The 23354-nt window shown below is 42.2% G+C and overlaps 4 protein-coding genes across 8 annotated transcripts in view; 2 read left to right on the forward strand and 2 right to left on the reverse strand.

Annotated features, from left to right (window-relative positions):
- The first annotated feature begins 904 nt into the window (after window positions 1–904).
- Window positions 905–8922, forward strand: arg2 (arginase 2). The gene is made up of 8 exons (XM_055057286.1): window positions 905–1359; window positions 1456–1528; window positions 5890–6064; window positions 6170–6329; window positions 7472–7566; window positions 7674–7778; window positions 7861–7997; window positions 8083–8922. Exons 1-8 carry the CDS (start codon window positions 1246–1248, stop codon window positions 8262–8264), a joined length of 1041 nt encoding a protein of 346 aa, XP_054913261.1. The 5' UTR covers window positions 905–1245; the 3' UTR covers window positions 8265–8922.
- Window positions 8923–10706: 1784 nt separating this feature from the next.
- Window positions 10707–14066, reverse strand: vti1b (vesicle transport through interaction with t-SNAREs 1B). The gene is made up of 6 exons (XM_055057079.1): window positions 13845–14066; window positions 13699–13757; window positions 12068–12265; window positions 11796–11969; window positions 11591–11652; window positions 10707–11389 (listed from the first exon to the last, which is right to left on the reverse strand). The coding sequence occupies exons 1-6, from the start codon at window positions 13939–13941 to the stop codon at window positions 11296–11298; spliced, it is 684 nt and encodes a 227-aa protein (XP_054913054.1). The 5' UTR covers window positions 13942–14066; the 3' UTR covers window positions 10707–11295.
- Window positions 14067–14979: 913 nt separating this feature from the next.
- rdh12 (retinol dehydrogenase 12) lies at window positions 14980–20481 on the forward strand. 2 transcript variants are annotated; one of them, XM_055057078.1, is made up of 7 exons: window positions 14980–15151; window positions 15689–15804; window positions 16453–16608; window positions 16694–16798; window positions 17375–17584; window positions 18377–18566; window positions 19574–20481. In XM_055057078.1, exons 1-7 carry the CDS (start codon window positions 15078–15080, stop codon window positions 19674–19676), a joined length of 954 nt encoding a protein of 317 aa, XP_054913053.1. In that variant the 5' UTR covers window positions 14980–15077; the 3' UTR covers window positions 19677–20481. The 2 variants fall into 2 exon arrangements, with proteins under 2 accessions (XP_054913053.1, XP_054913052.1); XM_055057077.1 differs by having other exon boundaries at window positions 14981–15151; window positions 15686–15804.
- A 242-nt stretch (window positions 20482–20723) lies between these two features.
- zfyve26 (zinc finger, FYVE domain containing 26) overlaps window positions 20724–23354 on the reverse strand; it is a 29418-nt gene continuing 26787 nt past the window's right edge. For all 4 annotated transcript variants that reach the window (XM_055057076.1, XM_055057075.1, XM_055057074.1 and 1 more), the window contains exon 43: window positions 20724–23339. In XM_055057076.1, coding sequence (XP_054913051.1) covers window positions 23130–23339 — 210 coding nt within the window. In that variant the 3' untranslated portion in view covers window positions 20724–23129. The remainder of the gene's footprint in view (window positions 23340–23354) is intronic.

A 23354-nucleotide genomic window follows, 5' to 3' on the forward strand; every position in this document is an offset into this window, starting at 1 on the left:
GAATCATGCACGATACTGTTATCGCATCGCTTTGGCCCAAATGGTTCTAACTTTGGATCCAAGGTTTATTTGTTATGATCTTGTTCCCCATGTTGTCTTTATATCTTGCAAAACCCTCAAGATTTTACTTTTTTTATTATTTAAAATATGTACAAATAAATAAATAAAAAGAAAACTCAGAAAAAAAATGTTTAAGACAGTTTACCGATTTTTGCATGGATTGCATCATGAACGCATCCTTATTCAAAATCCATCATAAAAGACGACGCTGTAAATGCCAATCTCAACTCTAAATGCATCAAAACCCAGCTCGCTTTATGAGTTTGAATTCAAAACATTGTTAAAATGAACACAACTAAATACATTTCAAATTCAAATCTCGTTCCCCGTCATGATTCTGCAGAGTCACTGTACGGCGGTGCAAAAAAACGTGAATTGCTCTTCTCCCTCCGGATGACAGAAGTGTGCGGATGCTCGCGTGTTTTTACCAACATATCATAATGTTTTGCAATCTGAATTGTCGGCCACGTGCTCGCCCGGGCCGGGCCCACTGAGTTGTGCGGTACCGTCTGGAAATTTCCACTTTGATGACAGGGAGGTAGATCAGAGCTCCATGACCCACGTGGAACAGAATGAAAAAAGAGCTCGGCCTATAATTTGCATTAAAAGAAAAGACACGCCCCCAGACACGCCCCCACCCCGCCCACACGCGCGCGCGCACACACAAACACAAACACACACACACGCACACACATACACACACACACACACAAAAAGACGATCCCACCGATTCCGACGACTGCTATTGGTCAGCTCGAATGTGCGTCACTCAACGTGACGTCAGAGAATATAAATAAAACCAGAGCACCCCTCCCTCGCTCCCCCTCTCTTTGATAAACTCAAGTTGAAACACATAACCCGCTGCCAACACAGACAGCAGGTATGTAAACCTGCGGTTGTTTGAGTGATTAAATTAGGGCGCGTTGGCTCCGCTGCGCCCACTTCTGCGTGTCTCGCGCTCAAACCTCATGAATATTAAACAGGCGTCGGACGCAATAAAACCCACTCCCCCTCCCCTCCTCCCTCTCCATCCGGCACCGACAGCACAGCATCCACCAGCTGAACTCTCCGCCGGGCTTCCATCGGAACCCTTCGCTCCGTGACTGAAGACACCGAGGGTTTGGTTTTATTTATTCATTTTATTCTGTATTTATTTGTCGCGGCGAGGATAATAGAAGGAGAAAAATGGCTCTGAGAGGACTGCTCTCCCGTCTCCTCCGGACTCAACTTAGACAAACCTGCCAGCAAAGCAGGGCTCAGTCTGTGGCCATACTGGGAGCCCCGTTCTCCAAAGGACAGGTAGAGGAGCGCTCTCGCGCTTACCCATCACTGTCACTCATTCATGTATCCGTCGATTCATTCTCTTGTTTTTTCCCCCCTCTCTCTTCTACACAGAAAAGAGGAGGAGTGGAGCACGGACCCAAAGTTATCAGAGACGCGGGTCTCGTCGAGAGGCTGTCCAGCTTGGGTAGGTGGGACGAAAGCGGGGAAGGTCGGAACTGTAACAGCGGGCCGGCTGCGCAGAGTTATGCAACGCCTGCTGTCTGAACTTCTACATCCGGTTTTACTCCGAACTTGTTACATCACCACGAGACGGGATAAATATACACACACTCGCGTGTAGAAATGAGGCGCCGTCTTACGTTTTGATTTGCTCTGATTTGTTTGTTTGTTGTTTCACCACCGCGGACGTTTTTACCCGGGGGATAGGGTGGTGGTGGTTACACACGTTGTGAGTTTTTTTTCTCTCAATTTGAAATCCACTTGTCAGTATTTCCTCACGCGTTTGCAGATGTTTGGAAGGTGACTCATTGCTGAGCTTTGTTTTTTCTTTTCTTTTTTTTTTTATTTTATTTATATTGTCACTGTTGCCACTGTTTTCGGACCATAAGTCCAACAGCAGCTGCAGCGGGTGGACAAATCGAACGCCTCAATCAGAAAAAAACAAACCAAAAAAACCGCGATTGTCTTCTGTCACGATGCTGTGCATCACGATTAATATCGGATCAATGACACAGGCGACCAAAGCGTGACAGTACGCGGATGTTGTGTATTTCACTGCCTTGCCAAGCGACTCCCACCATTTTGAGCATCATTAAAACACAAGGAACAGGGATTTTGTGCGTTAGATCAACGCAAAGTGGTTCACATTTGTTGCTCTCTTGGAAGGGAAACCCCTCCCCAAAAAAACCCCAGTCTTCATCATTTCTATTTACAGTTAAATGAGTAAACCGACTTCCCCTGTAAACTGATGGTTGGGATGACCAGGGCCGGCCCAAGTCTTTTTTGAGGGTCCTAAACAGGTTTTTATAACGGGTCCCTCAGTGCCAACATGGCAAAACCAGATACATCACCGTTCAAGCAGCCCTGTGCCAACTTTTATTAGCATCATTTGTAGTTAGCTTGCATAAAGTCTTTGTTCCTGTTAGCTGATTTTAACCTTAAACGAATAGTAAACAAGAAAAAATGCTCTAGTTAACTAGCATTTTTTAAAAAATGGCGATCGGTATCCGAGTGTGGCGTGTTGCTTGACTATTTGAGAGTAATATCTGGAGACAATAAACAAGTTAGCAACTTCAATATCTTTTGCTTCTGCAATGTGGAAACAGGTGTGTAAAATGGGCCAAATGCACAATCTACTACAACAAAATCAAATCAAAGTTATTCTGTTTTTTTATTTGGTCTCTTAAGTGCGAAATATTTAATAAACGACAAGTTTGTAGCATCTGATTCAGAACAGTCGTCGTTATTGTGCATTTAAAACCTAAGGATTGTGTCGATCGATATGAAATACGGCTGATCAGATTGTTAAGGGCAGTTTTACAACTGTAATCTTTAGAGAATACAAACATGGTTTATGGATGGAGGGGATCTTCTCTGCTGGGTCGTCCAGTGAATTTATGACACTTTCTCTGACTCTTTGAAGTACTGAAACAAACGTGAAACATATTTCTAAAATTATTTATGAATAATGCAAAAATGGTACTAAAGTAGTTAAAAAAAAGTTTAAGTGTACTATTTATGAAATTTTGAATTATAGGAGCATTTTAATTTCCCTTTAGGAGCAATCTAGTATATTTGAATTGAACCTGAAACGGCACTCGCTAAACCACCTAAAGATGGATATGGAAACTTTTTATTCAGCGCCGGAACTACCTCAACTACTTTCACTAAAAGTTGATGTATTTCTGTGCAACACAACCTAACCCCCCCCCCAAAAAACAAAGCTTTTTATTGTGTAGTAACAGTCTTATATATGATCATAAGAACATCAAGTCAGCAGAGAACGTACACGGGTCACTGGGTTCACACGCCGTCGCCTGTTAAAAATGAAAACAATTTTTTCCATTTTTCAGCGAAACGTTAAAAAATTCACGTGCGAACACGCTTTAATCTCGTCGATGCGCGAGACTTCACAGGAAAATACATTTGTCAGTCATCAATATAGCAATAAAATGTTACTTTTGAACTCAAAGGCGTTAAGTAATGTAGTTGAACAAGTTTGGTTTGAGTCAAAACAGGTTTGTATCCAGCTTTAGCTACCTCAGCGACAGCCCTCGCTTGCTAGCAAGATGCGCTCCTCAACCCTAAACCGGCAGTTCTGAGAGAAGCGTCGCTCTTAGCCGGGGTTGTCATTGAAACGGTGTACGCCCCATCTTGATTGATGTACTTTAATGTCAATGCACACAGACACGACAGCAAATCTGGCAACAAAATGTTGTTGTTTGGTTACCAGAGTAAACAGAAAAAAAAAAATACTGAAAAACTATAAGCATGACTAAAAATGCATGTCAATATATAGGAATCTAGAATAGGTACGCAAATAGATTTAAATATGTTTGTATGTATTTGTTTATGGTTTGGAAGGACAGGCTCTAAAGGAAAAAAAAAGACATTAGTAAGTATTTTATTTCCAATGTAATTGAGTTTTTTGGACGTAGCACCTCCACTTGGAGAATATTCAACAGTATTTACTGAAATTGATTGAAATAAAACGTATGGCAGTCGTCACCTGTTCAGTACCTCTGACTGTACGGCTATAAATAAAGAAGGCGAACGGATCCAATGTCTTGGATGGCAGTGGCTCTGTGAAATTATATAATAGCCTTCATAGCTGTGTTTGCTTTCAAATTGGCAACGACTGCCAAGTAATCCGACCGACTGTTGCTTCCAGACATCGGATGTAATCAGAAGGGAAAGTTGCATGTGTTGGATATTGACTTTTACAGAGTAAGTCCAACATAGTTTCAAAGCTTGTGAGCAGAGTCGGGTTTTAAGCCAGGCCTCGTGAAAACAAATTGTACCCAATTCACTCCTCACGTGTCTAGACAGGTTCAATTTGCATCATAAACTTTCTAATATTTGGTCTTGAGAAATAGCAGTTATAAGTAGTTTCTTAGGAAATGTTCAGTCCTACTGATGTCAATGTTTCTGTTGTAGTGTGCTTAAAGTAATGAAACCAATAATAGGTTAGCATTGCAGTCAGCAGGACGATTTAAGCGCACATGCAAACAACTGCCATCATAATTAGCAGGGCTATCTGATGATACAACTATTATGAAGAATTGCGAATGAAAGTCTTTCTTTTCTGTAGACAGCGGCAAGTACACTGTGTAAAAATGGGCAACACGAAAAGATTTTTCTCCACTTCTTCATCAAAAGATCTCAACTCATTGAAGTTTAAGACAACTGGAGTGAAAATTAGCCTCCCAGCGGCAAAAAAGCCCCAGCTGCAGCGTCAGGAATGTTAGTCCAGTATCTGCAACTGAACACCAACCGAACTACATATCGTACCATCCCTGAACCTGAAAGCCGGTTGTTCATACAGTGTCTTGTGTATTTGTGCCTCAGCAATCATAGCAAGATCTTCTGAGCAATAAACAGCATGATGTAACAGATGGTGATTTGAACCGGATCGAACAGAACCAGCAGATAGATCGTCCACACTCTTCTCGGTCTGTCCTGCAAGAGATGCTCGCTGTTGCATCAGGTCAAAGCTATTCCTGTCCTGCCTCATGAATAGTAATCAACCAGGCAGGGAGCCCTCAGATCAGCAGAGTAATCTGACACCGCTAACAGGGTTTATGTTTTCAACCCTGTTGGCCTTTAAACATGGCAAATTGTTCACAGTCTATCATCCTCCCTGGAGTTCGGGGGTTTGTGTTTTTTCTTCTTCAAGTTCTTAAGTCTGCAGCAACTTTGCACGGTGCGAGGCTCCGTCACTGAAACCCGAGTGGGAATAAGGACAAGTGGAAAGTGCCCCGTCACTAATGTTCCACTGGCAGCTGGTGACTAAACCCTCTTAAGGGCTGTAGGGTCAGGCAAATCCCTGGGAGGAGGCGTCTGACACCTGGTGTTCACACGGTGCAACTGTCCAGATTGCATTGAACAATTAAGGGGTTGCGGGTTTCATGCTCTGCAATTAGTGAGCGGTTTCTGATACGGGCGGCGGTCCAGGGCAGTTTCTTTTCTGGGGCGGCTGGAGCTTTGTTTTTTTGCGTTTATCTGCTTCGAACGACACGTTTGGTTTACGGCACAAAATTTTTCGGTTTTTAAGACTTTAATTATTCTAAAACTAAACGACGACAAGGGAAAGTAAAACTGTACTTACTGATGGCAGTGCTGTTGTGATGTGACATGGATCGTGTGAAATAGCCGTTAACTGGAAGAGGTGTCACTTCTAATGAGAGAGTTTCACAAACTGTCAAGACATATTGAAAGTTTTAACAAATATGTAAAAAGAAAATATATATTTTTAAAATAAAAGTTGCGTCCTGCAGCTTTTGTCCGGCTCATGATGGAGAATGACGGTATATTTCATTTTCTCAGACTACTCTGTTCATGACTTCGGGGACCTCAGCTTCCACCTCCCGGAGACGGACGAGCCCCACATGGACGTGAAGTCCCCGAGAAGCGTGGGCGGCGCCAGCCAAAAGCTCTCCCGCGCAGTGAGCAGAGCCGTCGGCGCCGGGCACACTCTGGTCATGTTGGGGGGAGACCACAGGTATTAATCTCCAAAAAGAGAAAGGAGAAAAAAGAAACAGCTCTTCACGGAGCACAGAATATTCTGCGCGGAGAAGCATTTACGACCGCTTCTCGCCTTTTCCAGCCTCGCCATTGGATCAGTGAGCGGCCACGCCCAGCAGTGCCCCGATCTGTGTGTCATCTGGGTCGACGCTCATGCAGATATAAACACGCCCATGACGTCGCCGACAGGAAACCTCCACGGCCAGCCGGTGGCGTTCATGCTCAAAGAGCTGCAGGACAAGGTGAGGGGTGGCGAAAGGTCTTACAGGTCTGCATATCAGGGTTCATTTATTGTAGGTAGAAATAATAATAATAATAAAAAGTAATGACAAATATCTGTGAAAAAGAAAACTCAGGCCAAGATATTTCTGAGCTTCAAAAGTTGAAGATTTTCTAGAAAAAAAAAACAGAAATAGAGTCTGAAAAAGCTGAAATTGTTTTACTTTTGAATTTCCAACTTTTTTTCTCAAAAATTTCTCAAATGAATCTCAAAATTTCTGATCTTCAATAAGCAAACGTTCAACTTTTAATACGCAGAAACGTCCAAGGTTCTTTTCTGGGAAACTTTGGGGATTAATCTCAGAATTTTTGAGTTTTTCACAAACAAATTTTCGAGTTTTGGAACTCCTTGCTTTGTCCAGAAAATCTCAGATTCTCCGGACAAATTTTCTGGGAAATTTACCCTTTTTTTTTTATTATTCTTTCCATCTACAACTACCTTAACGCCCAGTCATAACTTCAAGCAATACAATAGCTCGCAAAAGTATTCATAGCCCTTGAACCTTTTGCATATGTCACTTTAAAACCATTACCTTTAAGTTTGGTGTTTTATGTGAGAAACCAACACAACAACGCAAAGTACTTTGCAAAAATAGTTTTTTTTTTGTTTGTTTTTTTACATTTTTCACAAACTCAAATCCAAAATGTGGGAAGTGTTTGTGTTTCTGGAATGTGCTTTTTCATCCTAAGCATTTTGTTGCGGCTCCACAGATTTTAGTATTTGTCGGCATTTATCTTCTTTTATCTGATCTTCACCTCTGAAGAACTTCCTCATTCCTCGTCCCACGGCAGATCCTGCCACCAACATAGCAGTTTTGGGACTTCCAGTGTCATTTTTCTAGCACAGACAGCATCTTGTATGTAGGCCAAGGAACGTAAGGCATCTGGTGTGGAGTCTACTTATTGAAGAGATCATGTAATCTAGGGGCACTGAAATAAAAATGGCTGAAGACAAACACACACACACCAGTTTACAGATTAAAAAAAAAATACATTTTTTAAATCAAAATCCTGAAAAATTCTGGGTTATTTATTTCTCTTATTTCCTTGTTCAACAGAGTTCTTGTTATGAATTTAATAACATTGTTTCCATCTGCACACCCAGATGCCTGACATCCCTGGATTCTCCTGGACTAAACCGTTCCTCTCTTCACGGGATCTGGTGTACATCGGACTCCGGGACGTCGACCCTGGAGAGCAGTGAGTTCCCCTGCACCCCCTTCTACTTAAAATATCTTTCACGTGCAACAGATTTTTTTCCTTCAAGCAAGCATTGCAAAAAACTTTATTGGTACGCTTTGTTTCAGCCACATCCTAAAGAGCCTGGGCATCCAGTACTTCACCATGAGGGATATTGACAGACTAGGCATCCAGAGGGTCATGGAAGTCGCTCTGGACCATCTTCTGGCAAGGTAGCGAATACTTACTGATCACGATCGGTGTGCTGATTGAATTCGAAGACACCTTGAATTCACCTTTTGTCATTACCCGCAGGAAACAGCGACCGATCCACTTAAGCTTCGACATTGATGCGTTTGACCCGTCTCTGGCTCCTGCCACAGGAACGCCGGTCAACGGTGGATTGACCTACAGAGAGGGGATCTACCTGACAGAAGAGATTCACAACACAGGTACCGGCGTCTGCAACAACGGTCCTATATCACTATATAGATCCTCGACGTTTGGAGTCCAACATGTTCCTGTGTCGATGCGTAGGTCTGCTGTCGGCCATCGACCTGGTGGAAGTGAACCCCATCCTGGGGGCAAACCAGGAAGCGGTGGAGGCCACCGCGTCCTTAGCGGTGGACGTCATCGCGTCGTCTCTGGGCCAGACGAGAGAGGGCGCTCACGCCTCCAGCCCTGCGGAGAAAAGCGACACGGAGCAGCTCTGCCTCTGAGAGCTCTGAGAATCGAAATCTTTCTGAACTTTAAGCCATGACTGACCATTCCATTGTTTTTACTTTCTGCAGTTGTTTAAACTCTGGTGGAAAGCGAGGGAATTTCTGGATCCGTAAGCAAAAGAACAAAACGAAAGGGCTTTAAGTGTCTTCATGTTGGTCATGCTGAGGAAAGCCTGTAACATGATTTGTAAGGACTGGACGGTTTGATGAAACTGCTGCTTATCTGAAAAGCAATACTAATCCACTTTTGTTTATTTGTATGGAGTGTTTTAAAATATTAGGAGGTACTGGCCTCAAAGGCATGAAATAGTTTCACTTTCTTTAAAGTTCACAGTCTGATGTGGACTCTTATTGTTTCGTGGCTGTGCCAGATAGTTTAAAACTGCTGTAGTAACATCACTTATTACTTTTGGACCAGCTGTGGTTACTGTATTGAGTTTACAATGGTAGCAGTACATGCACTTTAAATATTTAAAAGATTATTAAAAACAACAACAAAAAAACAAAACAACATTTAGCATTCAGTCAAACGCTGGGGGAAAGACTCGTGGCGGCTTGTTGCTTCTACTTTAAGATGAAGACTTAATGATTATTTGCAAAGAGAACTTATTTTGGTCTTCTATGATGAGTGTGAATAAATGTTGGTTTGTATACATCTGTTGTCTCTTTATTTTTAGTTTCATGAAATTATGGCCCAACCATCTCTGCGATCAAAAGTCTGTTAGACGAAAAGTCTAACATTAGAGAAAAGGAGCAACTCAAACCATACATTGGGCTGTTTGTGTCTTTCTTAATGTTATTGTGCTGCCACAAACGGATACGGTTTGGCACAAATGGATACGGACTTTATTTAAGGGGACTGTAAATAAGGTCCCCTTATATGAAGGGAATCTTAATTTAAGGTTGTGTTATAAACGCAAGAAAAACTGGGAAAGAGTCCATCTGAAATCACTGTCACTGTAATTCTTAGACCTATTTGTGCAATGGAAGAACTGATGTGTTTGAAATGATTTTCTTTTTTTTATTAGCAATAGTAACAAATTGTACAGAAGATTCCTGTTCAATCTAAATCTAAATTTTTACCCTCCCAGTCTCTGGTTTTCAAAGTTCAGTCAGTACCTTATTCCTGTAAGGAAGGATAGACGGACGGATTGGTGGCTGATTAGTATGACTGATGATGGATGGACGGTAGAGAAAGCTTGACCAATGGATGGACATATTGACTGATAGATGGACAAACACTTCAGGGAGTGTCTTATTTTTCTTTTTGTCTATCCTTACTTATTCAAAACTAGAAAATACTTCAATTTCTAGACTCTTGCGTCCAGCAATATCTTTGTTGCCAAATAAGCCCGAGTGGGGACGATATTGTTGTCCTTGACAACAGGTCAGGGGTTTGGACTTGTGGCTAGGAAACCCTTAGCTCTCTCGTGGAATTTTGTTATGCAACAGATTGGATCGCTCTTTGCCAGCCGCCTGGAGAGGACTGAGTGTGTGACTGATTACATCAACGTCTGTGTGGACAACAACATCCCCACCAGAACAGTGAGATTGATGGAGAAGCTCACAGGCTTCTAGCAAAAGGAGGATCAGAAAGCTGGAAGTATGGACAGAACAAATGAGCTGAACACATTCTTCAGCAGATTTAGTTCAGGAAAATGCTCTTGAAAGTCCAAAAAGACACAGACGGAGGACTCAAAATGCGACAACCTGACAATGTTGTCTGTGAATGTCACGAAGACAACATTAAGCATTCACTGAAATGCTGGGAGAAAAAAAAATACATATATTTATATTATTAGACCTGTAGTAGTTTGTGGCCTTCACTTTTAGGCTGAAACTACATTTTCTGGACATATATGGTGAAATATTTGATTATGCTGAATCTACACCCTGAAGATAAAACCTAAAAAAATAGTAAAACAAAAAAAAAATCTTAAATATATTTTTATTTTAAAGAAATTACAACATTTTTTAATATTTTAATTAAAAATTAAACACATTAAATATTTATTGTATTTAATTAAATATTAAAATATTACATTTGAAAAAAAATTATATTTATTTATTAAAAATAAAACCTCAAGATGCAGAAAGCTCCTGATATCAACAACTTGAACGGATTTGTGAGTCGAGGAAACATTTTTCTTTACCTGGAAAATTCAGGTGGGCTCATGCAAACCGTGTTGTGTAAGCCACATATTGGCAGCGCAAAGAAAACTAGGTCACCAAACATGTTTTTATTCTCGCCGTGTTTCCAGGAAAGCTTGCCGAGGAACACCGCAGCAGATGTGCCGCTTCACTCGCGGCACACCAGAAATAGCCTTATCAACGCTTATTTGAGAGTAAATCTCATAGTAGCAAATGTTACTACCCCACCGGTGAGTAAATCCACAGTGGATGTCTCATCCTTCTTAAAACACTGGATACGATGCCATCTGAGGTCAAATACAATCTTTAATTACATGAATACTTTTAAATAAGGACTCCTGAGAGTACACTGATTCAATGTACAGTTACTGTAGGAATAAAGCAGCTGCATGAAGGCCTTCCATTCACTCCCAGTTCACATTCAGCATCTAATGGTTTTGGGGCGTTGCTCTGATTTGGAAAACCGGCACAACGCCGCAAAAACAAAGTCTGCTGGTGTCAATTCTTTGATTTCTATCTCTTGTCAGTTTTCACTTTCCTTCAACGATAGGCAAGGAGGGTTGATGCAGCTTCGTGGCACCCGGCGCACATGTCCAGATCATCGTCCTGCTGGACATCACTGGCGTTAAGAGACGGCGAGAAGAGCGCAAATGTCTGTTCGGGGTCGTTTCTGCGGGTTTGCCCCATTAGCGGCTTTGAATATTCAACACCCTCGTCCCAATAGCCGATGGATACAGACCAAGTCTTAGAAAAAGTTCATCACTTCGTAGTATTATTGCTACCGAACAGCTGAAAGAGAGTGTTTAGTTTAACGTCCACGGGATTTTGCTTGCTCTGGATTCAGAGCTCCGCCTGTTTGCAGGTGACATTGTTCTCTTCATTTTCGGAAGAACTTCAGGTAGATCACAGCACCCAGAATGCCCAGCTCCATCAGAATGATGACGGCCAACAGCAGCTTGTTCGTCATCAGGCTATGGGATGGGAAGGAAGCACACAAAGGTTACGTTGTCGATGAACTTTTACCAAGGAAATCAACTTATCAGCTTAAAAACACAAAGGTAAAAATTAGAGGAAGCTGAAAAGCAATCTACATCAATAAAAGATGAATTTATGCTGAGGCTGCTTTACGTGGTGATATTAACTGGAGAGTTAATCTGGGTCGTGTTACTCACCGTCGTGACATGGAACGAAGGATTTTTCTACTCCGGCTGAGGTTCTCTCCTGTATTCATTAGCTGAACGGAGAAAAACCAAAACACGTTTTTAAATAAGGTACATTCGACGTGTCGTCATCTAGCAACAACACCACAGTCAGTTTCTCCTCTACCATCATGCACTCATTGCCACCTGGCTACATTTTCCTGCATAAATGACTCACTCTGTCTCTGGTCCGGTCCAGCTGCTCCCGCTGCTCTCCCAGCTCCTCGATAATATCCGTGCCGATCTGATCCGTCTCGGCGGCGATGCGCTGGCTTCGCTCGATGCTCTGGCTGGCGTTGTTCAGGTACTCCGTTCCCTGGAGTAGAAGAGCTCTCTGGGACTGCAAGTGTGTCTGCAGCATCGTCAAAACAGGGTGAATTAGATTCAATTTGGACAAAAAAAACCCAAAACAAAGTGAATGTTTTTTTTTTGTTTTTTTTTTATGCTCACACTTTGTTGATTTTGAGACGAGTAAATGCTCGGATGGCTTCCCTGGACTGTCTGGGACGAGGAGCTGAACCCTGGCGCCGAGGTTTTCATGTCCCTCTGCAGCTTGCCGAGATCCCGGCGGTAGAGGCGCAGCTTTGCACTCATCGCGTTTCTGTACGAAGAAGGAGCACCACGCAACTCCTCTTCCATTCCTTGTAACTGGAGCGGAAAAAAAAAAGACGAGCAATGCCACGAAACATAGGAAGATCTGACTCTCTAGGCCGCATGCGTCAAACTCAAAGCCCGGGGGCCAAATCTGGCACACCGTAGATTTTTATGGGGGCCCCCTAGACTCCAAATTACATAAATAATTCCCTCCAGTTTTTCACAAATCTACAAAATTCACACAAAAATCAACAAATGCCCCTTTTTTTTCTCTCCTGATTTTACAGCAAATTTTCTTAAAAACTGTGAGTGATAAAGAGTCACATTTAACATCATGCATTAGTGCAAACATTGTAAAAATTACAAACATTTTGAATTGGCACCACAGAATATGCAATTATAATTAAAAAAAACATTAAAACAATCACAAAATCCTGAAGGAACAGCTATTTATTGATATTTTAACAATTTAATTGGTTTTATCAATGTATTGTGGCACAACGGGCCTTTTAAGAACGCTCAGATTTTTGATACGGCCCAAAATGAAAATGAGTTCGACACCCTCACTCTAGACCAGGGGTGTCAACATCCAGTCCTCGAGGGCCGGTGTCCTGCAACTTTTAGATGTGCCTCTGCTGCACCACCTGAATAGAATAATTAGGTGATTAGCAAGGCTCTGGAGAACTGATCAACACAAGGAGGAGGTAATTAAGCCATTTCATTCCTGTGTTTTGTACTTGTGGCCCTCGAGGACTGGAGTTTGACACCCCTGGTCTAGACGATGAAGTCATCCTATTCTGCAGCTACGAGGTTTCTCATTTAAAGGGGCAGAACATTTTCAGTGTCCAAAACAAGTATTCACGCCCCGCTTTTACAAATATTGTTGCTTTGCCAACACAAACATTCAATTTGACTGGCATCAATTAAATATATGTACAATCAATAGGGCATTTTTATGAAATGGAAAGAAAGGCTGCTTGAGTTTAGACAACAAAAATGTTGAAAAAAACTGTGGAAGGCATTTGTATTCATCCCCCTTCACTCTAAATACAATTCACTGCAACCGATTAACCTAGTGAGCAATGATGGCAGTTCCAAAGAAGCAGATCAGAGTTAATGAGAAGATGGATTGAGTTAAATTAGGGCTGCACACCGCAAAATCTTTGTTGAATATTGACAGTGAAATGGTGATCTATGCTGCTGACATAGAAGGAAGGCTCTACAAAGCATTGGCCCAAATGGACAGAATAGCAATGCACTCCACACTTTCCAGATTTCTAATTTGGCATTCATTTCCTTCTGCCTTACAATTATGCACCGCTTTGTGTTGGTCCATCAAATAAAATGCCAATAAGTACGTTGGAGTTGTTGGTTTATATATGACAGATTGTCACGAAAGCAACTGCATGTGGGTGCAGAGTTTATCAAACCTAGAGAGACTCGTTTCCAATTCAGTGCATTTAAAAGGTAAACAGACAGTAACTCACCACTTCCTCAGCCTCCCCCTGTCTCTCGTCAAATGTCCTCACCAGCTTCTTCCTCTCTTCTGCATTTGAGACAGCACAAATTCAACGCACACAGCGCAGAACCTGTTTTAAATGAATTATGCTGGTTGGGTGTTCACGGTGTTTACCTCCGTGGCTGGTCAAAGCCCTCTCCGGAATGAGCTTCAGCTCGTCATACAGCGACCTGTACATCTCATGCAGCTTCTCAAACTCTTCCGACGACATTTCGACTTTAAACGTAGGTCCGCTGGGGCCTATGGCGAGACTCCGGCTTTTCGAGCAAGACAGAAACAATTGCGAGCTGAAGAAAATCCGACAGTTTTGCTTCGGCTATAATCAGAACCCCGAGACTCTTCCGCATAACGACCCGCGTGACGCGCAGCGCCTTTAACTTCTCAACAAGTATATAAATGTCATGTGGTTGTGTGCTAAATATGGTGAAATTCAAAGTTTATATTAGTGATAGCTTCTGATATAAATTTAATAATAAATGCTGTTCAATAGTAGCGTGAAAGAGCTGAGGCTTTTTTGTTTTAATCAGGCACTAACGAGGGCAGCCGTAGTGAAAATTATTGGGAAGTGTAGTTTTCCAGAAAGTGTGGTTTCGTCGCAGTTTTTCCTCTTCCCTTTATACTGAAGTCAATATGACATTGATAGAATGTCGATATGAATTAAAAATGAAACATTCAAACACTGGCATTTTAAAGTTTAAACTTAAATAACGAATATCTTATTTTTATTACTGTGATTCAGAATCAGTTAGGAAAGTCAGTGGAGCTTGCCAATGCCTTTGTCAATGATTTATAAATTAAGTTAATTAAAGGTGATGGGTAATGCTGTTATTAATTGACAATGAAATGCAATATTTTTTATTCATTCTTTCTTCTTTAGAATACAGTGGAGCAGAAAAACCTAGATGTACTGCTTGTTTGTTTGTTTTTTTGTGCCAATGGAAAGTCTTTATTTTGACACAAAAAGTAGTCCATATTATTTAGAAAGAAAACAAATATATATATATATATATATATAATAACATTAACTACATGTAATATAGTTACATACAGTGAATGTAAAGACTGTGATTAAGTTGGGTTCCTTACCTTTAACTTTAATTATGTATCTCATAAGTTGTTATTAAAATGTGATGGTCGTAATTACCTTCACACACGTTTGTGTTTTTGTTGGGTATTTTTTATCCCTGGCCTTAAAAACTACAATCCCATGATCCCGTTCGCATCGTGAGTCCGTTTCCCTCCCGTCTCGCTTTGCACCCCGTCCTGCTTTGACATCAGCTGTTCTGCCTACACACATCAGTTGCATCTTCTAGAAGGGGACAGCCAGACTCAGAGATCCGCGGCGTGATGTTCGTCTTATTAATTATCGCGGGCCTCGGAGTGGTGACGCTTCTGGTGATTTTATTCGCCCCACATATACGGTGAGTGCCTTTATTCTGCTGGGAATCCACATTCCCGGCCAGATGATGCTGTGGACCAGATATTGCATCGCACTGATGTAATTAGTTCTACATTGTCCATTTGTCCCCGTTGGCCCGTTTCTCTTCTGCGTTTGAATATATCTGTTTGTTTGTTTTTTAAATTATCATTATTATTTTTATTCAAATGCACGATTTGTAAGTTTCCTGCACAATGAAGGAATGTGGGAGCTGGAAATCAATGAAACGGATTGATGGAGTGTTTGCACGGAGGTGATCCGGCGGTCTTCCGCCTGAGCTGCTGGGGCCTATCAGGAGGCTGCGCGTGGGAGGAGTTGTATCTGTATGCATCACTCCGACGCGCCATTGGTCGCTGGGCGGCGCCGCGCGCGGTGGCGTGGGGTTCACGCGGCTCGGAAAGCTCAACGTCGCTTCGCTCGGTCCAAGTTTTGCCATGAATAATTAACCCGTCCAGCTCAAGTTTTTAAACTGTGGCACTTACGTGGACGTCACGAGCCGCTCTGTGTTTCCGAACAGAAGGTATGCGGCGGGAGCGGCGTGCAAGTCCACCGCACGTCTGGACGGGAAGACGGCGCTCATCACCGGGGCCAACACAGGCATCGGGAAAGAGACCGCCCTGGACCTGGCAGTGCGAGGTGGGCTTACGTTTGGGGTCCACTTCTTTTATCGAATTCTGAAGAGTAACAATATTTCTAAATAATACAATTCATCATAATAACTAGAATTGCATCTTGGACACCTGCTAAACAACACAGCATTTGTTAAAGGGACAGTATTGTGTGAAATGGAGTCAGAAACATACCTGGGAGTGTTGCCTCACTTCTTTAATGCATGTTTGAGGAGCCCTCTAGCTCATACCCCACACCCCTTGAGATTCCACCACTCAGTTCCTTCAGACTAGCCCGCAGCAATTAGCAAACACCGGGTGGAACTGCACATCTGCTGAGCTCATTATACAAGCTACTTGTAGGTGAAATGCTGGTTTAAAAACTCCTGGAGGCGGAGTTTCAGAAAGAGCAGGAGCTTCTTAAAGAGACAGAAACCTAATTTCAAGACGTTAAATTACAAAGTAAAGTTTTTTTTAAAAATTATGTTTAACATATAGATTTTCTATAACTGTAGAAGGTAACACAGTAACTTGATTGTTCTCTATAATGGCCCTATTTGTATAGAAACACATAATTCCACTCAGAGCCGAGTCCTTGTGGATCGGTTCTCTTACATTAGATTCATTCTGATGCTTTCAAATCGTTTTTCTGCCTCTCCTCTCTTGAACATCTCAGGTGCTCGGGTGATCATGGCGTGCCGAGACGTGGAAAAGGGCGAGGAGGCCGCCGCCAGCATACGAGCCGTGTACTCGGAAGCCAAAGTGGAAGTGCGGGAGCTGGATTTGGCAGACACCTGCTCCATACGAGCGTTCGCTCAGAAGTTTCTGAGAGGTGAGCGAAGCAGAAGCGGCGGTCTTAACGATCGCACTTAGCTGAAACTCGTCGTCATTTAACGCGACGTTTTGTCTTTGTTCAGAGGTCAACCACCTTCATATACTCATCAACAACGCAGGAGTGATGATGTGTCCCTACACGAAAACAATCGACGGCTTTGAGATGCACATCGGAGTCAACCATTTAGGTGGGTCCAAAACAAAAACGTGCCGGAGTCACAAATTCTTTCACAGAGACGAAACTGTTTCGTGCGATTTCGCATCAAAGTAAAGTTGAAGAGATCTGGATCAATTTATTGGCCCACCTTCAGATTCGATTGCAGACAAACATCCAAAATGTCTTATTGAGAAATGGGGACTGGCCAAAATGTCACCGTTTTCAAAACCGACTTTTGAAATTGGCTAAAACAAAAACTCTGATGGATGCATTTGTAGTCATTTGTCTTCCTATTAAAGGAGTTATAAAATTGATGGTGCAAAAAAAAAATGATATAGCTACGTTAGCTTGAATAACTTTAATTAAGTTATCATATATTTACCTATTTACTTGGGTAAATTAATTTTTATTTCCAGAAAACATTCAGCGGTTCTGAAATTTTAGTCAGTGAAGGTTTTATTCGGGCATTTTTATTTACTTTGTCTTAATCTACACATATCTTGCGTTTCAACGCTTTTCCATTTGATCCACGGACCAGCATCGCGAGTTCATAACAACGACCCAAAGTACTTCACCAATGGCGTTGGGTCTTGTGCATTTCCCTCAGGCCACTTCCTGTTGACGTACCTCCTGATCGGCCTGCTGAGGCGCAGCGCGCCGGCCCGCATCGTGGTGGTCTCGTCGCTGGCGCACAACTTCGGCTGGATCCGTTTCCACGACCTTCACAGCCAGGGCAGCTACAACAGCGGGCTAGCATACTGCCAGAGCAAACTGGCAAATGTGCTGTTTGCCAGAGAGCTGGCCCGCAGGCTGAAAGGTACACAGACGGTCAAACAACACATGGGAGAACGGACAGATGACCGCTACACTCAAAAAACAACAAAAAGTTAGAATGGGGATGCTTAAAAAAAAAGAGAGAGAACAAAGTGACTGAAATAAATAAAATAATGATTCACGTAGCTTTCGGTAAATGAATACAAATTACTTTTTTTTTTTTTTAAATAAAAAGGTCAGATGAATGCCACAGGCAAAAACAAACTGCTGAAGAAACTTTTGGGTTTTGCTGCGTTTGATCTGGGTTTAACGGCAGGGAAACGTCATCGGAGGCAACGCCGTTCAAATTCCTCCCACTGTAATTTGCCGAAAGTCCCAGTTTGTGAAATGAAACTAATTTTCCTTCATTTCGATTTGGATTGTGTTCATTTGATCTGGACGGTTTGGCGGGAGGAGCAGTCCATCGAGTTCGACTTGAGCTGAATGTCATCGACTTTTGGCGGGAAAAAGCACTTTTGACCCAAAATTTCAACTTAAACTGTAATTCTTAATAATATAAAATGTAAAAATAAAAAGCAAAACTTATTAAAAAAACTGAAAAAGAAAAAAAGTAATAGTGCACAAATGGCACTTTTGATTGAAGGTAAGAGGAAAAAGTGAGCTTTCAAAGACAACAAGGCTTCTTGGTTTAATTTCCGTGGAGGAAAACGTTAAGATATTTTTAAAAATGAATAACAAATAATCGCGGTACGGAGCCCAGATGTCTTTCAGTTCCAGGTTTCGAGTTCGAATAGACGATCTGCCGCCGTTTTGAAACCGCGTTTCGCCTCCCCAGGCACCAACGTGACGGTGAACTCGGTCCACCCGGGCACGGTGAACTCCGACCTGACCCGACACTCGACCCTCATGATGATACTGTTCACCGTCTTCTCCGTGTTCCTGAAGACGCCGCTGGAAGGAGCCCAGACCAGCGTGTACTGCGCCGTGGCCGAGGAGCTCCACTCGGTGTCCGGGAAACACTTCAGGTAGGAGGCGGACGGAATCGACTTATATGTGTCAAAAAAACACACAACCCACATTAATTGTCAAAAGTAGGAGTGCGTGGATTAAATCCCTTTAATATTACAATTTATGTCGCCATTTCGTCCATTTCGATACAAGTAGTTCAGGAACTGTTTTGAATTTTGCCAGTAAATCTTATTTACAGAGAAGATATTAAATGTAATGATTAAAAAAAAAAAGTGATGAAGCTTTCTGATTTTGTCACAATCGTGAATCATTCCATCGATCCGAATTGGTCTGTTTTGTGTGTCTGGATGAATAAATGAGTTCCAAGTTGCCTCATGGCATTCTGACTCGGAAACCCAAAGTCAATATCTGACCCAAAATCTAAACTAATTTTCATCTTTTATTTAATACTTAAAAAAAAATCTAAATGAAGGATCAGCGTAGTTTTAACTACTTGAACTTTTATCGATATTTGTGTAGTTTCCTGGTATTTATCGTTACATTTTGTGTCTTGGTGGTTTTTGGCTACAGTCTGAACGTTGTCCAAGTAGCATTTTGACTCATTCTGGCACATTTGCCAAAATACTAATCAACGTGCCGAATAAAATAAAGTGAAATTACATAGAAGGGTGGGATTAAAAAAAACAATGCAGGTTGGCAGCACTCTGCTCCAGGGGTGGGCACTCCAGGTCCTCGAGGGCCGGTCTCCTGCAACTTTTAGATGTATCCCTACTTCAACACACCTGAGTCAAATAATGAGGTCATTAGCAGGACTCTGGAGAACTTGATTGCATTTAGGAGGTGATTCAGCTATTGGATTCAGGTGTGTTGGATCAGGGAGACAACCAAGAGTTGCAGGACACCGGCCCTCGAGGACCAGGAGTGCCCACCCCTGCTCTGCTCATATCAATTAGGGTTTGGACAATCAGTTTCTGTGAAGTCAGGATGAATACCGACGGGAGCGGCTGGCGGTGATTCACTGTTATTAGCTCTTGCATAATAACGGTTTTTGCTCCTGTTCCAGCGACTGCGCCCCCGCCTTCGTCGCTCCTCAGGGGAGAAGTGAGGAGACAGCCAGCAAACTGTGGGACGTCAGCTGCGAGCTTCTGGGCATCGACTGGGACTGAGTCCTCCTCTTCGCAACGCTCACATTTCTCAGGCTTCTTCGGAGTCCCTCACACTTCTGTTCTCGGTTTTCTTTGTTTCTGCGTGTTCCGTACTCGAAAGATTTTCTTTTCGGTACGTCCTACGGGAGGTAAAACAATGTGAAGGTTTTTTTTTTTTTTTTTCTTTGTGAAATAAGATGCAGTAACTTTGGGTGTTTCGGTGCTCTGCTGCAGCTCGTTAGACCAGAACCAGTCTACTGTATCCACGGTTCATATCTTAGGACTCTATTTTCATAACACAATGTGAATACAGCAAATGGCAAAAAAAAAACAAAAACACAACAAAAAAATTCAAAACAAACTTGATCTTTTTGTAATGCTGCTGGCGTACGATTAGCTGTCAATGCAGGGTAAGAAGACCAGCATCTTTTTCATTCCTATAGGATTTCATGCTCATTTCTTAGGAATTTCCAGTTAAACAGTTCAACTCTTGTGCCAACTTTGTAAAAAAAAAAAAAAAAGAAAAAAAAGTCAAAAGCAGGGATTATATTCTACCATTTATTAGCGTGAGTGTGAGCCATAAATGTTTTTTTTATTTTTATCTTAAAAGGCAAGAACGTGATTTTTCCCTTTTCAAGTGTCCCGATTAACACATTTCCACATTTTTGACGATCTCCCAACTTAACGTTTTTGTTCACGCCCGTGGCTGCCGAGAGTTTTCATTCTCTGTTTTATACAAGTCAAAACACGCCTTTTACCAAACTGACATTCATAGTAAGAGTTGAATGTTTACATTTTATGTAAATAAACAGAAACATGACAACGAGGTGCTTGTGCAGATCTTGGGAGTTTCAACCCGTCTCGACATTTCAGGCATTCTGTATAAAACAGCTGCTTGCTTCGTGACCCAGGGCTGTTGAGCTCTGCCGACGGAAAATTCAACATGGAATCACAGGATTGCCTTTCGTTCATTCAGGACCACATTTACCATAATGATAAAACTCGAATCAACACAGAGGAAACCAAATCCTGCCACAAATACCAGAAATAAACACTTTAACAAAAATCTGTGTATCAATAATTATTTTATTTCATATTTGACAGACACAAAATCATTAGTCCCTGCATTATTTTTTAAGCAGTTACTGAATTACATATTTCATGATATTTTTCTCTTTTCCCCTAATTATCGGTTTCAGTATAAAGTGCGGCAGTGATGGGACACAACAGTCGACGTTACGAAGGGCATCTTCATCCAAAAATGGTTTCATTTGTTCCTCAGTAATTACTCTGGGAAGATTATGTCCACGTTTCAGGTTGGTGCAGACACACAAGGCAAAGAGGCAACACAATATCTCCACCGCCGGACGGTGCTTCTTAAAACGTGTGACTGATTTAATGTACCTCTAAAAGTGACGAGTGGAACTTGTAGGTTCAGGAGAACGAAAACAAATTCAGGTTTTGTGACGGTGTGCGCGTGTGGGTTTTTTTTTTTTTACTCTTAATGTAACAAATTTGTCTGATGCACAGACACTGTCTGCGTCTACAACAAGGACAGACGACAAAAAAAGTGACTAAGCAACAGTGTTTCTGATCTCCAACGAAGTGGATCCCTTCCTGCATCCCACCTGAAATTTAAACAGTTAAAATGTTCTTAAATGCCCTGAAATCTAATTATTTCTTTGTACAGCTGCTTTAAAAGGGTAGTTTGGGATATTTGAAGAGGGGTTTTGCTAAAACAAAAAAAGTAGAGCCTCTTAATATCTTTCCTCCAGCAGATAACTTCTCATCCACATTAGAGAGTACAAGAGGCTAAAGCTAATGGCTAACCCAAGGTGAAATATTTTAGATTCTTCAAATGGTTCCATCACGCGCCTTCACGAGAAAATGTGGATAGACTTGCAATTTCCATGTCAAGCCACTACTGCGATGCTACTCTGATGCTAAGTCACTGCTAGCGTCAAAACACCCAACTGTAAAATAGCCGGGGGGAAAAAATGTAACCGTCTCTCGAGAAGATGGAGACATTTAATATCTGCTTTTGTTTGAACTGTTTCCCAGAAATAACATGATCAGGTTTGAGGTGTTAGCTTAATAATTCTAGCTAAAAATTAGCTTAAGCATTATTTTTAGCTTAAGCTAAAATACAGTTAGCCTAAGCTAACACTGTTTTAGAAACTTCTACCCTTTTCTCCGATAATTGTTTTTAGAATCAATGGAGGCTGGAGACGACGCGTCAATAATGACTTTCCTGAGTGAATAAAGCACAGTGGAAAAGTAAAACGATTCCAAGAACTGCATTAAGGCTAGCATTTTTTTAAATTTCCATTTTTCATTTAATCTATAATCGATTAATAAGTGCGACTGGAAAAACACGTTCTGCTTTCATTGCTCGATTCACACGGGAAAATCGTGAACTGTGTTCTGCTTCCTGCCTCCGCGTGCTATGAAAATAAGATCCGAATACCAACCTGTCAACAGATTAAAGGTTCCTAAAACAATGTTTGGGCAAACAAGTTAGTGTGACTTTTTTTGATACTGGAATTTAAGCTAACAAGTTAGCCGTTAGCTGCAACCTCCACTTCCAACTAATCTGGATAATGAGAATATCTGTTAGGTATAACATTTTGACAAAGAACGTTGAAAGTGGACAAACAAAAACACACAGACATTAATATTGTTAATAGAAAAAAAAATGGTAACATTTATCAGGGGATCTCCAGTTAAGTTTCGGATGTTTTTTCCCTTTAGGTTGAGGTAGGAGACAAACGCGCGCCAACGCAAAGCAGCGTTTGTTTCAGTCAAGTACCGTCCTTTTAAAATACCGTACCAATGAAAAGCGACATCGTCTTTCGAGAACCGGCACGATGGTGATTCACAGCAACTTGTGTGACAAAAGGTTTCCCAACAGGTTCTACCGTCGACACAGGGCTCGCGCCAGAGTTTGCCTGCGCCAACTTGGCAGCACGCATTTGATTCTCAAGAGTTTCACATCTGAGAAGCCGATGCTGCGATTTTTGTGTAAAATCTTCTGAAATTAAAGAGAGAAAAACAAAAATCACTTGTCAGTTATACTAGTTTTAGAAAGAATTACTGCATAATGCCAACATGATGCACAGATGTGTCCTCTTTGGTTGTAGGGGAACGCCACAACTATTTCAAATGAACGTACTTGTTCACTTGAAATCTAAAATGATGTTCAGTGGCTTTTCCTCGTCAGCAGACTCAGCCTGGGGGTTTTGAACTAAGCCCTATAAGTTTGCGTAACGCACGTAATTAGCAGGGTAGGCCTGCTGCGATCATCCACAGGAGGAAGGTCGACTCCTTACAGCTGTGGTGGGTAGAAACAACATGTCAGTGGGGAGATTCAAGCCAGCAGACACTGAGGCCCAGGTCGCTGTCTGACGCGTAGTGTGTGCGTGTCGCGTCTGAAGGTACGGAAGTTTGTGCGACTCCTGTCGAGTTTCCCCTTCTTCACCGTGCGGTGGGCCGGCTCTGACGCGGCGGGGGGGATTTGCTGTGCTCCGAGAGCCACTGGCGGCAGATGTTCTGCATCACCGAGTCCTGCGCTCCTTCAGCCGCTTGCAGGACTTCCTGGACCAACGGGCCCGCCCGGCCCGGGTCCAGCTTCACGGCCAGCAGGTACGCCGGCCTCAGCTTACTGCACACCAGGTAGGCTTTGATCTGGGACAGAAAGTT

Source organism: Poeciliopsis prolifica, unplaced genomic scaffold (assembly GCF_027474105.1).
Source record: "Poeciliopsis prolifica strain line A6 unplaced genomic scaffold, Auburn_PproV2 SCAFFOLD047, whole genome shotgun sequence".
Taxonomy (NCBI): domain Eukaryota; kingdom Metazoa; phylum Chordata; class Actinopteri; order Cyprinodontiformes; family Poeciliidae; genus Poeciliopsis; species Poeciliopsis prolifica.